Source organism: Microtus oregoni, unplaced genomic scaffold (assembly GCF_018167655.1).
Source record: "Microtus oregoni isolate MIOR12 unplaced genomic scaffold, Mior012 000006F_ref0000085, whole genome shotgun sequence".
Lineage (NCBI taxonomy): Eukaryota > Metazoa > Chordata > Mammalia > Rodentia > Cricetidae > Microtus > Microtus oregoni.
The window spans coordinates 36,014,672-36,031,544 of record NW_024543065.1 but is presented as its reverse complement, the minus strand read 5'-3'; the positions used below and the strand labels follow the sequence as shown (position 1 = coordinate 36,031,544).

Genomic DNA, 16,873 nt, shown 5'->3' with positions numbered 1-16,873 from the left:
TTCAGTTGGTTTTTGTTGTTCCCAATTTTATACATAGACAACATAAAAGACTGAGAGGAAATAGTTATGTCAAGAGAGACAGTCTGGTGCAAGCTCATACATAACAGTCATTTAAAACATGATAGCTTTCCTGTAACTAATGTAACTAACTATACTGGGGGTCATTTTTAATAATTGTTCAATAAAATAATTATTAAATTAAGAAAAGAAATCATAATCTCCAATCACAAGATAATCTAACCAAATAATTTCCACTTTCTGGGATCAGGAAAAATAAGAAAAGGAATAGGTTTTGAATTTTGAACTGGAGACCATTTTTCAGTTTTTTTTGTTGTTTCCAATTTTATACATAGATAACTTGAAAGACTGAGAGGAAAATAGATATGTCAAGAGAGACAGTCTGATGCAAGCTCATACATAACAGTCATTTAAAACATGGTAGCATTCCTGTAACTAATGTAGCTAACTATACTAAGGGGGTCATTTTTAATAATTTCTAAAATAATTAAATTCCAACAAGTTAAGGAATCTTAAAGTTTTTCTAATCATAATGACAACAGTATAAATAGAAAATTATTCAGTCAAGGGTCAAAGAGTCACTAGATACTAGATCAATAAATAACCTATTCTAAAAGCTGGAAAAGCACACATTAAGGAACAAAAATATGTTCAGTAGAGAAGTAGCTTTTTACATGCTTAAGTAACGTGAAAATATGTCTACATTGTTACGATAAATTTCTACAACAGTAGACAACATGATTATTTAAAAGCTGGGCATGATGTGATATGTAGTCCCAGTGCTCCAGAGGAGGCCACAAGATGGTCATGAGGAGTTCAGAGTCAACTAATGCTACCTACTGCCATTTTGTCTCAGAAACCCAAGGGTTAGGGACAAAGCCTAGTGGTAAAGAGCTTGACTAACCATGTAAAAGGTCATAGGTTTGATTAGAAGGACTACTAAATAAAAAGAAAAAAAAAAGAAAAGATAAGGAGATTAACTTTGCTATCAAATAACTACCCCTATAACTTTCTTCTTTATAAGCTTATGTGAGAGATAAAAGTAAACAGTGGAAAGATCTGAATTCAATACCCAGAACCAAAAATAAACACTCCATCAGTTCAGGAAATAATTTAAAAAGCTTGAGGTTGCTTGAGATAGCTCACACCAAAGAGAACTTGTCATTTCTGCAGAGGCCAGTGGATAGGCTCAGCAGAATACAAGTGGATGTTTACAACACCTGTAACCCCCATTCCAAGGGATCTGATAAGCTCTTTGGTCTCCATGGACACCAAGCATGCACATGGCATACATGCTTACATGTAGACAAAACACTCACATAGTAAAATAAATATAAGAATTTAAATAAGTTTAAAAAAGAAAAAAAAAACTCTAAATGCATTCACTGGTAAAAACAATGGCATAACTGCAACGGAGGTAACTACTGATTTTCTATTAAAATGTGAGACAACTCCACTAGAGGAATTCATGTCTTATCTTGTAAGCCTGGTCAAATGCCCATGTTTGGTCATAAGCCCTAGGGTTAACCTGCTGCTGACATCTTAAGGTGTCAAACTTCATTCTAAGCATTTAAGAATAGCTGTTCAGATTAGCACTGCCTTAGCACACTTCAGAGGAAGTTCTGTTTGGAGAAGGCAACAATCAATGCAAAAACTCATAACTGCTCAAGATAGTAAGAATAAGTAACTGCTGAATGCTCAGCCCTCACTAGGACATCTACAAAACCACCTCCGCGGCTTAAGGAACATGACATAAAAGGGGACAAAAGAATGTAGAAGTGAGAGGGTGGGAAGGAAAACAGCAAAACACTGTGTTCTAGATATGACCTGGTTGTTCTAAATGCAAACATATAACCGTAGTGGTATCTGCACAAGAACGGCACAAGGCTGGGTCCACCAACATTCAACCATGGACAAGAATAGGCTCATAAAGCTCCACCCCACCTTGGGGAGCAGTACAGGAGTGGTCCTAAGCTGTAGTAGTATAGTCGGGTAAATTGACCTTGTAACCTTTCATTCATGTTCATGAAGGCAACACTAATTAAATGCAGTAGAGCACCTACACAAAAGGACATGACAGTAGAAGACCTGTTAGGAAGATGAAAGAGTTTGATGGGAAGGAGGATGCGAGAGAATAATAGGGGGAGAGGATGTGATCAAAGTACAATTCAATTGATCAAAGTATATATTGTATTTGTATGAAATTATGAAAGACTAAGTAAATCTAAAAAGAAATTAAAATAAAAAAGCACTGACACACTAAAATAATAAAATAGCCCTACCCAGCAAAGGAAATCATCAACTGAGAGTAAAGAGACAGTCCACATAATGAAAAAAAAATTCTTTACTAGAGACTCATCTGACAGAGGATCAATTCCAGGATATATACACAAACCAAAAAGTACACATAAGAACAACAAATAATACAATCTTTAGTACAAGATATTTATCTTATAGGGGATCAAATCCAGTATAAATAGAGAGAAATAAAAAAAAACACCAAAACAAAACCAATTCAATCAGTAAATGGGTAAATAAATTGAACACACACTTTTCAAATTGAGAAATATAAATGACCAATGAATTAAATAAAAATATATTAGCATATCAGGGAAGTATAACCCAAAAGAAAGCTGAGATTCCATTTGAACCCAGGCACAAAAGAAACGCTCACAAGTATGGTGGCATCCTGTATACACTGCCACAGGAACAGAATTCAATACGAAAATTTCTCAGAAAGTTCAACATAGAACTCCTATATAATTATATCTAACTCTGTGTATATACAGTTACAGCTAAAATACCCCCAGACATGTTTATCACTAATATACTTTGAAAAACAAAGTTATAGAATCAGACTAGGTGCCTAGGGATGAACACCAAGGAATGGCATTCACACAGCAGTTTCTTCCATCTGTGTTATTTGTAGGAATGTGGTTGTAGCTATAGAATAAGTAAACTGTAAAATAAGTCGTTGTCACAAAGTTGAACATCACACGCGTTAACATATCTGTGGAACTTAGGGGAGAAAATAGGACAGGAAAGAAAAGTAAAAGCAGGACTACCACAGACATGGAATGGAAACGGATAAGAAAGGGCAACAGAGAATGAATTATCATCAAAGAACATTGCATCCATTATCTAAAAATGCTATAATAAAAGCTCATTATAATATGAAATTAAGATATACTAAAAGATGACACATGAGATGCAGCATATTCTTAAGTGAAACTATATAAAACATCTACTGCACCAGGCTGCTGAGATGGCTCAGCAGGTAAAGATGCTTGCTGCAAAAATTGATGAACTAGATTGGGCATCCAGGATAATGTTGGAAAAGAAATGATTCCCCAAATTGTCCTCTGAACACAACAACCTTGACACATCAGTATTCACTGGGACTCCCCCCTGGTACTATCCTGTTTTCTGTTTTATTATGTGCACTGCGTCTTCGTGCTCTTTACTTATTTTTCTAATCTCACCCCACCCTGGTAAGTGGTATACTTGTTAAAGTTGGTCCCCAACACACAACAACAAACATTATGAAACAAGAACCTTAGGGGTGGAAGAGAGGTACACATACCTTGGTGGTAACTAATAGGTCTCTAATTAATACTCAAGAGACACTCAACAATTGGGAAATCACCTAGGGTTAGTGACGTCATGTATCTTGATGGAGAAACTGTAATAGCCATTTTACTAAACCAACATAATTCCTAACTACACTCTAAATATATACCCTTATGGTCATATACCACTCTTCCTCAAAGATATTTACCTCTGTAACAGTGGGAGATCATTACAGAAAACCACAAGGGACTAAAATGCAGAGCACAAGTGGTCATGTGTTCTCAGTCCAAACTACAACACAATTCCTGCACCTAAGGCTCAGGGTTCATGGTAGAAGAGGGCAGGAAGACTGTAAAAACCAGAGGAACAGGAAGTTGCTGTGAGACCATGTCTCCTAGAATATCTGAGCTGATATACCTATGAAGTATCATCAATATAGATGCCAAAAAGAGACCTGAACAAGGATAACATGCTAACCTGTAAAATGGAAATCTCATGGGCCTTAATCCTAGACAAAAAAATTACAGGCAACTAAAGAATACTTAAAGTAAATAATTAGTTAGCCAATGAAATAATACACATACAATTAATATACAGACAGGGCAATTTACACACAATTTATACTGATGGGGCAATTTATACACACACACTTGTTTGTGTGTGTGTAAAATAAAATAATTAAAGAAAAAGAGGACACAAATTTGTGAGAAAACAAGAGTAGAAGTGGGGGCAGGGTGCATGGAAGGATTGGAAGAAAAGAAAGAGGGAAATAATATAATTATTTTAGGAAAAAATCTAGTCAGCCAAGTATTTCAGATTAATTTGATTCTCAATAGTTATCGTTTCAAACAGAAACTGGTCAAAAAATTTTCTTAATCAACGGCAATTAACATACAAATGAAATTTCCAATATTTGAGGCTATTTTGTCACAAAACGCTTAGAAATTTAGAAATATGCTTAGAAATATAAAATCTTGTAAAAACAACCACACAATTTCTCATTTAAATCTACATATTTCTCTGAGTAAAAATACTAATTACTGCAGTTAAACAATTCTTTTAAATAGGAGCATACCACTTTTACTACTCATTACCCTCAGTTTTGTAAGAGCCCACTGGGAAGTATATGTGCCTCTGATATAAAAGCACTTAGTTAGAAAGCTCATTACAGTAACAGGTCAGAATGTTAAAGAGAGTACTTTCATGCTGGCTATGGTTAAAAGGATATTCCTGACAGAGTATGTATCTTGGTGCTAAAGCATATACTCAGCATGTTCAAGGCTCTAGGTTGAAGACCAATACTATAACAATAAATTAATTTTTAAAGAGCTGTTCGGTAAAATAGTTCATGTTTATATACAACTTCAAAACTTCAACTGTACCTCATCCTGAAGTTCATCACCACTTTTAACAGAAGCAAGCATGTCATACAAGGTACAGCAGAGATCTTCAATTCTTGGTGCTTCAGTCATTTCCTTTGAGGTTGCATTTAAGTACTTCTCAACTTCACACCACAAAAAGGTACCATTTGTCTTTTCTACGGGTTTGAGTTCTGGGGTGTAGTGCTCCTGAAAATGTTCATTCAAGAACTTCTTGTAGTCTAAGCTTATAGTTTTCTGGGCTTCGCCATTTACTGGCAATTCATCAAAGTGGTCCAGATCATGCATATCAAAGGAAAATGCTAAGTTTTTACCAAAAAACACTTTATCACTACACTGGTTTTCTGCCATCTGGACAAGAGCAGTCATATCATCTTGACTAAAATGAGAAATAATTCGATTAGTGGCATTACAAGCTGTAGTAGCAGATGACAATGGAAAGGGACCAAACATCTGTCTGATAGCTTTTGTCTCCACGTGACCAACAGAGTCCGTCAAGTGAAATGTCATAAAGAGAAATGCAGCTCCACTTTCAATTTCTTCTCTCCCAATATCTGCTCCAACTATTCAAAAACAAAAACAAAAAAAAAAGTATTAGCTTAACTGAATCATCACTCAACTTGGTGCTTTCTAAAAAAAGAAAAGAAAAAAGAAAAAGATAAGATCCTTCCACTTGTTGATTGAAATCAATTTAGGACTACAAAAGTCCATTCCCAAATTCCCAAAGAACTATGTTTGATCAACAAAGAGCATTTTAGTTCAACCAACCATTCATTAGTCTATATTAAATACAGAAGCTACCTAATAAAAACACTTGCCTCTTTCTAAAAATGAGCTATGAAATAAAATTTATTTAAAATTAAACATTAATTTGATGATAAACTATAGTAAGATTTTAAAAAAACTTCAGAATTACAGACATGAAACTCAAAGGAAACCTCACATACTCATAGCTTTCTTTCCAATTTGTATAACAGACTTAAAATGAAAAGAAATAATTGCAGATAAGCCTATACAGCTCTCATTCAAAACATTTTATAGCACTAGGATATGTGTGTGTGTGTGTGTGTGTGTGTGTGTGTGTGTTTAAAACAAATCTAATTTACCATACCATACAATATGAAAGAAGGATACTATGCTAAAGCACACAAAAAACTTCACAGAGGTAGATGGTCAGACCCTATTTTTAAAGCATCAGCTGCCCCATATACAATTTTCTTAAATAAAGAGAAAACAATTGAGTTTCAAAAATTTCAGAGAATAATCTTAAAATAGGAAAAAAAAGAATTTAAATTTTCAAGAGGCCCTAACATGAATGTGACCTTTCTGAACAATAATGGTATATTTGACAAAACAATAAGCATTTGCATCTTCCTGAAAGTATAGCTCAATTCATCCCTCAAAATACTAAACAGTTTGGATAGCTGGGTCTTCCTACAAGAGCAGGAACTGACTCCATCTTTTATTGTTTGGTTGCTTTCCTCTAGTCCTACTATCTAGTACTTGTTTTCTACTCTAACTAAAAACAATGTCTTATTATTCAGGACAAAGTCCCTCCAAATACCATGGAACCCATAAAGTCAACTACTAAGAAAGCAAAGGCATGAGGATCACTTGAGCACAGTAGTTCAAGACCAGCCTGTACAATGTAATATGACCTCACACCACCTGGTATTAAAAAAAAAAAAATGACTTTTTAAAATAAATTACATTGCTTAAAGGTTTGGGTTTTTAATATTTCTACAGGTAATTTAACAAGGTTGGTATTGTTGATACAAAACTCTAAACAAAAAATGGAATTCATAAGACCGGAGAGACAGCTCAGCAATTAAGAGCAATGACTGTAGAAGACGATCTACTTTTTATTCCAAGGACCCACAAAATAGATCACAACATTTTTACCTTCACCACGCTCTTCTGGTCTCCATGGGTACTACATGAACATGGTATACAAACATACAAATATACATGATACCCACATCCATAAAACAAAATTTTAAAAATTTCAATGCAATTTATACCTATATCCAACATTTCAGCATGTAACATTTCTTTATAAAAACCATTTATTAAAACTTCTTTATTAAGTTACCTTTGTTCTTTAAAAAAAATCTTGCTCATGCTAAAATAAGAACTCAAGCATGAGAATGTATAAGAAACAACTGAAAATAAGTCATTAAACAAGACTCACAGAAATCCTTTTTTCACATTTTTCCTCACTGCACTAGGTTCCCTGTAAGTTCCTAAAAAGTAGATGTGTGTCTGATTCTATTTATTAAATAAATCATAATGATAGATAAACCACTTTAAAAATATAGAAGAAACATGTTACATTACTGAACATGGATTTAACTTAATTTTCCAATAGTAGGTAAGTAACTGGTAAAGTTATGGAACAATCTTGGGGTAACATGGAGAATGTGTGCATATTACTGTCTTGTGTTTTATATTGCTGTGAAGAGTCACCATGCCTCCATGCTGCCATGCTTCCCACCATGTTGGTAATGGACAAAGCCTCTGAAACTGTTAGCCACCCCAGTTAAATGCTTTCTTTTATAAGAATTGCCAAGGTCATGGTGACTGATTAGTTAAGAGCGATATTCTGATTAATCCTAATCAGAGAGGGAGAGACAGCGAAAAAGAGACAGACAGACAGACAGACAGACATACAGAGAGATCAACTGGCTGACTGAAACTGGGTTACTTTAGCATGGGCTATTGAAACCACAGAGCCCACTCCCAAGGACAGACTTCCCCCAACAAGGCCACCACCTCCTAACCTTTTCAAACAGTGCCACTCCCTAGTGATCAAGTATTCAAATCTAGGAGTCTATAGGGGCTATTCTTATTCAAACCACCAGTTACCATAAAAAGTACTATTAACATGTATGATAAGCAGGAGAAAATTCATGAGTTAACTTTCAATAGGGAAAAAATTATAAACTCAGAAAAATTATTACAGATCAAATGCAATGGTTTCAATACAACTGACCTATGTGAAAGCACAATAACCTGTAAAGCACATCCCAAAATGCTTAGGAAGAGCCAAAGTGTAACAGTCTTTCTCAGAATCACTTTTACCTGGCAGAGAAAGAGCAGAACTGAGTTTGGCTAGCAGGCACTCTCCTAAATATTAAGAGAACCTTACTGTATAAAACATTTAATGGTGTAAGAGGTCCTTCTGTCTATGTGTTGTTTTCATTGGTTAGTAAAGGAACTGCTTTGAGCCTAAAGCAGAACTGAGCCAGGAGGAGAAAACTAAACAGAATGCTGGGAGGAAAAAGGTGGAGTTAGGAAGACGCTATGTAGCCATCAGAGTCAGACATGTTGAGTCTTTGCCAGTAAGCCACAGCCACGTGGCAATATACAGATTAATAGAAATGGGTTAAATTAAGATATAAGAGTTAGTCAAAATGAAAATAGAGCTAATGGGTCAAGTAGAGATTAAATGAATATAGTTTTTGTATGATTATTTCGGTTCTGCACAGCTGGAAGGGATGAACAGGCGGCTCTTGCAATTAATTGGCACACCAATGTGTGCTAGCTTAATCCACTAAAAACATGAGAGAATATGAAAAGAAATTGTACACACAAAATTAGAGTTTAACACAGCTTCTTGCTTTTGCTGGCAGCATGCCTCAGCTCCTTTAGAAGAAATTTTCCTGACTCAGCAGCAGCAGAAGAAAAAAAAACATAGATGTTTTAAAATGCCGGTTTTCTGGGCTATGCTGCCAGTGCAACCTCTGGGTCTTTGGAGAGACGAAACATTTGAGTGTGGTTTCTGAGAATGCTGCAGCTTGCTTAATGGCAGCAAGGACCGGGTGTGTGGTTAGAGATGGGGCACTGTGCATGTCTCTCAGAGGCAGTAAGCAGCTCCGTCATGCTGGACTGTGCTGAGTGAGCAGACAGTACAGTATTTGACCTAGTAATGTCACAGCTTAGATTCTTAAGTAGTTAGCATCTTAAGAAGCGCTTCTGGTCATAAAATAATTATAGATATTGCAATAAAGACAAATCCAGATGAGTCATAGTGTTGGCTAAATGTACATAGGCTTGGGAGAGAGAAGAAAGAGTATAGAGAGTCATAAAATAAAGTTAATGCTTTAAAAGAAAAGGGTAAAATCTTTAAAGAGACAGAGTACAGACAGTCATAGATTAAAAGGAATAAAGAAAAATAAGCCACATAAAAATGGAAAATTCACAGAGTCTATATTATGTATATTACTATGTTATCTTTGAATATTTTTGACTGTGAATGAGCTAAGTACAGAGAGACATTTCATTATATGGGCTGCTAAGCAAAACAAGCATGTATATTATAAAGATATCATGATTTACAAATTTAGGTCTAAGGATAGGTTGCTTTGGAAAAGAGGTTCTTCTCTTCTTTCCACAGAGGATGAGAACCTGTGGATTGCTTCCAAACCAATATGGTTTGATAGAGGATGACCCCCTGAAAGGTTGCCATGAACACCCTCAAAAAATTACTTTGCCCAGCTCCTAATTGAGATGAACCTAACATTCAGGATACACCGTGAAAGACCTATTTAACAGTGCGCCCAAACAGCAGGAAGCAGTATGGACAGAACTATGCCCATACTCCCAAATATTGTCTATAAATGTTTGTTTACATTTAAAGGGGGATATGCTATAAAGATCTGCATTGGTATGGATCTTGCTTTATTGATACAAATTTAAGGTGAATTTTGTTATACCGTATATATGTATGTCTGATCTTAAGGTATTATGTTTGTCTAGCTCATTTAAAAATGCAATGTATAATTAAGAAATACAGGTTAATAGACAATCGTGTATAATAGTCAAGTTTGTAGTCATGTTAGTTAGGTTTTCTAGACAGACAAAGATATATTTCAGTTAGTTAGGTATTCTTCAAATCTTTCAAAGACCTTAAGATTATGGCATTTAAAATATAGTATCTTAGGACTTTTCATGACAATGAAACACATCTGCTCCTGGCAGCATCAATTACTTCAAGAGGAAGATGGGCATCAAAGAGGCTCCTTAGTCATTTGGGCAAGAAAGTGCTCATTCCTGGACTACTTAATTGTACATGCAAGATCCTCAGAGAAATAACTGCTGAACTTGCCTAAAGGTGAGATGGTCCTTCAAGGTTTCTGCTTCATAAAAGAGTCTGCTAGACATTCTGCAGGACACAGAAAAATGTGACAGACAAACTGCCAGTATAGGTGGAACTGTCTTTAAAATTTCCTGCTTTGTGAAAAAATCTGCTGGATACTATGACCTATAGGCTAAAGATGGATGCCCCAATGTTACAGAATAACTTTGGGTGACTATCCAGGTAGCGAGATATCTCTGTCCATTCTAGAGTATTGGAAGTTGCTTAAAATGTACTTCCTGTATACTTAGGTAATATTATATCCTTCTGGAATCTTTGATGGAGTTGAAGAATTTATAGTTATAGTTTTCCTTAGTTATGGATAAAAGATAAAGTAGATATAAATATTGTAACTGTAGTTCTTGCTTGATACCTGTTGTTATATGTAGTTTTGCTATATTAAAGTGAAAGCCTTCCTTTTTGTTTAAACAGAAAAGGGGAAATGGTGTAGGAGGTCCTTCTGTCTGTGTTGCTTTCATTGGTTAATAAAGGAACTACTTTGGGCCTATAGCAGAGCTGTAGGGGAACAGAGGTAGGCAGAGAAAACTAAAGGGAATGCTGGGAGAAAGAAGGCATAGTCAGGAAGACACTACGGAACTGCCAGAGTTAGATATGCTGAATCTTTGTCTGTAAGCCACTGCCACGTGGTGATATACAGATTAATAGAAATGGGTTAAATTAAGATGTAAGAGTTAGCCAATAAGAAGCTAGAGCTAATGGGCCAAGCAGTGATTTAATGAATATAGTTTCTATGTGATTATTTCAGTTCTGGGCGGCCGGGACAAACAAGCAGCTCCCGCAACAATTTAAAATTCACTTTTTTCAATAGCCTTTCCTAGTAGTTAAGAAATTGTTCAAAAAGGTGAATTTTTAAATTTAAAAATAAAATTAAAATATCTATCAAAACTTGTGCCCTTACATATAAAGCATTAAGTTAAAAGTAGCCAACTAATAAATGAGTTTTCTAGTGAATTAGAGCTTCATTGTTCAGTAAAGTAATAAATCTTTTATGTTTATATTAATAGTAAACTGTTCAATGCAGTCAAATTTATTTTGCTTTATATGTTATGTTCAAACTTAAAGTGATAGTTTTACCATTTGATAACTGATCTTCACAAGTGAAAATTACGTTATAATTTTGAACTGTTTACTTAAATTTGTTCCATTTATTTAAAACAAAGACAGTAAGACAAGCAAGTTGGTATAAACATGTTTACAAAAATAGAGATTAGGTGCCTTACTTATTTTGTAATTATATTTTCTTTTAAAAACATTCAGACCACTTTCTTGGAATACTACCTACAGACCAAAGTACATAATATGATAACTAAAACTGTCTAGAAATCATTGATGTTCTTTCAACCCTGAATATTGGCAAATCCTCAATTTACAACTGGAAATAAAACCATTCGGTTACTGTGATGTTAAAATCAAATGTTTTATTCTGCCCCTGAGAAAGATACGTATTTAGAGAAAATTAAGAAACTTTAGTTTCTATTGACCCAATTGCTTGCCATTCGTAACTCCTATAGTCTACTTTCTATCTCTACTGCATGAATTTTTTTAACCTTTTGAGCTGTTTTGTTGTGTATGTGACTTGTAAACAGCAAACATTGGACAAATAATCTAATTGTATTTTTTGAAATATAAGAAAAAATTTACTTGTGGTACTTAGTAAACTCAAAATTCCATTTGTGATTTCATTAAGTATTCTGAAATATTACTATAATGGAGCTAAGGACAGTATTTTAAAAGACCTCATTCAAATCCTGGTATAACGTCTTATAAATGAAGATAATAAGAGCAGCAAGGTTACATCAAATCAGGGCAAACCATACACTTTGTATGTTTACTATTATTTTTTTCAATATTCTTAAAACAGTGTGACTGCCAAAAATATCATAAATGTCTTCATATCATACTCTGCTTCCCCTAGACTCATGCAAACTCAAATTTTCCTACTGCTCTAAAACTTGAGAAAAAGAAAAGAGGCAAAACATGCATATCTTTTACTTTTCAGTCTAACAATAAGGGCAGTCTATTCAATACTATACTGAATTATAAAACAATAAGACTTAAATGATATATTGAAGCCCAGACAATAATTTTTTAATCTGATGATTACAGTCTTCAATTCAAAGAAATATAATTGAAACACTCACCAATATCTTGAAAATCTACACAAAAAAAAAAAAAAAAAAAAAACCAAAAGAAGGAGGAGGAGAAAGAGATGGAAGTCTACCGAAGGTTACAGTGACAAAGCAATGTTCTAGTTGAGTTCAAATGACAAAAAGCATCTATCTCTAGTATGGTAGGGAAATTTTTCCCAGTACAGTGAGCAGGATATACAGTTCTCCAGACACAGGCATGGAAATTGTGAGGAAGTGAGAGAAAATCACCACTAAGCAGCTCATTGGGGAAAGCAAAGATAATTTGGGGAAGGCAAGGAATACATGAGACAGAAAATGAGTTCAGAATTCTGGAAGTATAAACCTGATGAATTTGAGAAAGATGGAACTACAGAGGCGTTAACTATCAAAAATTTAGAATGACACCATGCATCCCAATGTACAAACTTAGAAATTTTATTATGAATTCAGCTTAGTTTTATTAGCTTTATTTGTAACCTTTAGAGAGTAAGCTTGCATTAAATATCAAGTATTATAATTTCAAATAACAATTTTGTGTAAATATAATCAACTAATGAGAATGTTCGTAAAAATTGGGAGCTGAAGCAGTCGAAGTACAAGTTATATTCTCTTCTGCTCTAGGTGGCCATCTGTTGGGAGACTGAACTTTTAACGTTTGGAGCAATTAATTATATACAATTGGTTATGTACTTCTACCCCCACCACACTGTCCTACATTCATTAACAGATAAGACTGTCCTATATGCAACCGGGAATATCTAGTGGGAAACTGCAGATTTTTACCATATATTACTAAGGTATATAGCAAAATATAACTTATAAGGAATCTATTTTAGAACCATATTGATTTTGTTAAGGACTATACCGATTTGTTTTGCAGCTTGCAGTATATCTTTTAAGTCTTCATTTATACTTTGCATTTTATTCTTCTCTAGTTTTTCATTCAAAAATTTGACTATCTTCTTCCATGTGAGGCCCAAATCTAAAACTTGTTCATGAAGTTTGGATCGCTTCAGCTGAAAAAGAATATAACATAAAAATATTCTGGTTAAAGTTTTTCTCCAATCCATTATTTATCATGTATGATTTGCATTACATAATAGCTATTTTGCACTACCCAGAATTCAAAGTTGTACCTACTCAAATATAAATCAATTATTCTCAAAAAGAATTTAATTTAAGAGGTCACAAATTGAGCTGTGCAAGGAAAAAAAATGTTTTAAAATAAATGTTTACTATTTTAATTATAAAACAAGATCATTCATATACCAAAGTAGGAAATTCAATATTCCTAAGCTGACATGAAAACATCCCACTATATTCCTTTCCTTTTCTGTTTGTATTAATACCGTTAATAATGATTATAAAAATATGTTTTGAAAAAAATGTTTTGACAAAAGGCATTTGAAGACTATTAGAGTCCCTTTCTTAGTCAGTTCAACACATTTAAACAACACTGTTTTCCAAAGCATGACCCGGGAACTAAAGGGTAGATATAGATTATTTTCTATATACACTCTTTTCTTGAAACCATAAATCTTTTCCTTCTCAAGAATTGATTACAGAATGCAATAAAAGTTTCATGTCAGATCCCCGCCTTTGATCCATAGATAAAAGTCATGAAGCAATCTAACAAAATAAAAAACTGGTGAGTCAAGCAAAGAACTGTAACTTTACTCCTGCTTGCACTGATGATGCTAATTATTCATTACTTTCTTGCTTCAATTTTAAAATCTCAAGTGAGGTTGGACAATTTGAGTTAAGAAGAGAACAGGAAAATGTATATTTGATATAGACTGGCCATAAAATGACTTTAGCTGTGATAATAAGGTCATAAGTATAATGATTCATTTAACTTTCATCTCTACTTTTGTATATGGGGAACACTATCTGCGATTAAAAAGGCACATTAAAACAAAATTTACTGAATATGTTATTTTCCATCCTCGGATAGCAAAAGTATTTAAAATACTACAATATTAAATAAAATGACAAGGGGGAACGGTACGTAGTCTTTATGTTTTTAAACTGCAAAAATCTTTTGTATTATCACTATTTCAGCATAATTTGCAAGGCCATAGGAAGGTAAAAACAGAAAACAAACTATATTAATATTCATTAAGAATATGTATTATAATTTTTATATTTATTACTGTGAGAAATGTAAGAATCATTTAAGACTCCATAAATTTCATTCTTAATATGAAATATATATGTATGACAGCTTTTGCTCATTTACCTTTTGAAACAGTATACAATATAATCATATTCAGAAAGAAATACCATAATTTAAGGATTAAAATAAGTAAACTCCTTACATTTGCAAACTAGTCAAAATCTATATATTATGAGCTAAACTGCTTCTCAGAATTCATATTGAAATCCTAACCTCCAATACCTCAGCAAGCCATTAATGTTAGATCATAGTCCTATCTGATTGGTTTAATTACAGAAACACAAACTATGGACACTCAAGAATGCCAGGGATAAGCTTCTAGAGAGGAAAGATCCTAGGAGATACAGTATGAAGGCTGTTATCTACAATTCACAGACGAGTTTCCAGGGAAAGAATCTTTGCCTTGATTCTGAATTTTAAACTCCCACTCTACAGAATACAAAATTTGTGTTGGCAGAGCCACCAAACCTATAACGTATTATATTATTCTATATAAATTAATGTATCATAGATTAAGAACTTTTCTAAGTCTCACAAATATTTTACATAGAATTTGCAATGCGTCTTAGTATAACTTACTTTTCATAACGTATTTATAATTACATTCACTTATTTTATAAAACTTACCTACATAAGTAAGTTTACTTTCAGAAGAAATTCACTGTGAAACCACATGCCCTAATTTGTTGCTCAGAAATTGCAGTCATTCAACTAATATGAAAAGTGACTGGCATTCTTTCCATAAAACTCCAAAGTGCTAACCACATTGTCCAAACAGAAGCTATGTTTATAGTGAACATAAACTTACTGCTAAGTACTATAAAGCTCAGTCATGTAAGGAATTTGTCCACATCAGTCATTTCAGTTAGCTACATTACTGTTAAAGAATCTGGAGTTCCATACATTTTGATTATTACCATTTATTTCTAAAGTTTTTAACGTAATAAGGCCTTACAACTAACTTCTTTAAGCATTGAATGTACTCTTACCAATTATATGGACATGTCAACTATGTGACCAACTATAAAACCTGAAATTAATATTATATTCCTATGTTAAGGTTCATGTGTGAAGAATTTAACAGGAGACCTAAAAACATGTCCAGCTGATTCAAAATAAATGTAAACTAAATCACAAAATTAACAGAAAACATGAAGGCCTGTATTTGATTATTCCCTTTGATAACAGTCAGAGGTGCTTAACATAAGTATACTTCAATAATACAACAGTATACTCAATCTCCTTCTCAGGACAGAAACAAGATAAAATGTTCATTTTAAGCACATACAACTAAAAACTGAAATGTCAAATACTCACCCATACTCTTTGTTTTTAATGGTTTTCACCTAAAAACATTTACCTTTAAGTCAGCTACTTCTTCATTATAATTATCTTGCTTGGTGACATTTGAAAAGGAGCGCAAAGCTCCTGTGAGCCGAGGTAAAGCCATCTTTTACTCAATCAGTGATCCATAGAAATAAGAAACTCAAAACTGAAACAAAACACAATGATATTTATCTGTTTAGAAATGACACAGATAATCAAACTCAAGAAACTGACCTATACGAGAAAAATAAAAAACATGAAAGCACTTGCGACCAGTGTTAGTTTCTTAAGTATAGAATAAAATCTTCCAGCAAAAAATAAGCAGATGGGCTAGAAACTATAACAATTCTATCATATCAGTAAAACAGACTTTAGAGCAAAAGGTAAAACGGACTTAAAGCAAAGATTCTAAACAATAATAAAAGACAACATATATAAAAAGTTCTTCGTTCATATGCATGGCTTTAAAAATTAAAAATTAAAACAGACCTCCAGAAAGAAATGGAAAGTCCAGCATCAATGTGCAGTACAAAGACATCAATGACTGATGGCCCAATTCACATGCCATACCCAAACCCTACCCCTATCAAAATTCAATAAAGATACACACAGAAACATACACTTTATGATTAAAAATATACATTATGTACATTTGAAATTTTTAATTACATTGCACACTCATGCGTGCACGTGTGTATATGCACACCTCTGTGTGTGTGTGTGCGCCATGGTACAGGGAGATCAAAGGGCAACTGTGGAAGGCGGTTCTCTCCTACTTTATTGGATCCCAGGATTATCAGGCTTGGTAGCCTTTACCTGCTATGACATCCATCTTGCTGATCATGAAATAGTTTTAAGACAGTATGTTGTATACAACAGTATAAAGTCTCAACAAATTTCAAATGGTATTATAGAAATCAGGAAATGATGTGGGATTCCCCTCTATATGCTGTGAATACCACTGGTTAATGAAGAACCGTCTTGGGCCTGTGCAGGGCAGAATAGGGGGGGGGGGCATGCACGGGACACTAGAATGCTGGGAGAAACAAGGCCGAGTCACACAAGATGCCATGTAGCCACCAAAAAGGGAATTTGCAAGCTGCTAGGTAGAAACTTG

General features: G+C 33.9%; 1 protein-coding gene across 3 annotated transcripts in view; it reads right to left on the bottom strand.

Annotated features, from left to right (window-relative positions):
- The window catches only part of Ascc3 (activating signal cointegrator 1 complex subunit 3), a 302,434-nt gene that overhangs the window by 270,625 nt on the left and 14,936 nt on the right, over positions 1-16,873 (bottom strand). For all 3 annotated transcript variants that reach the window (XM_041653682.1, XM_041653681.1, XM_041653683.1), the window contains exons 2-4: positions 15,791-15,922; positions 13,120-13,270; positions 4,971-5,530 (exon numbers count right to left, since the gene is read on the bottom strand). In XM_041653682.1, coding sequence (XP_041509616.1) covers positions 4,971-5,530; positions 13,120-13,270; positions 15,791-15,880 — 801 coding nt within the window. In that variant the 5' untranslated portion in view covers positions 15,881-15,922. The remainder of the gene's footprint in view (positions 1-4,970; positions 5,531-13,119; positions 13,271-15,790; positions 15,923-16,873) is intronic.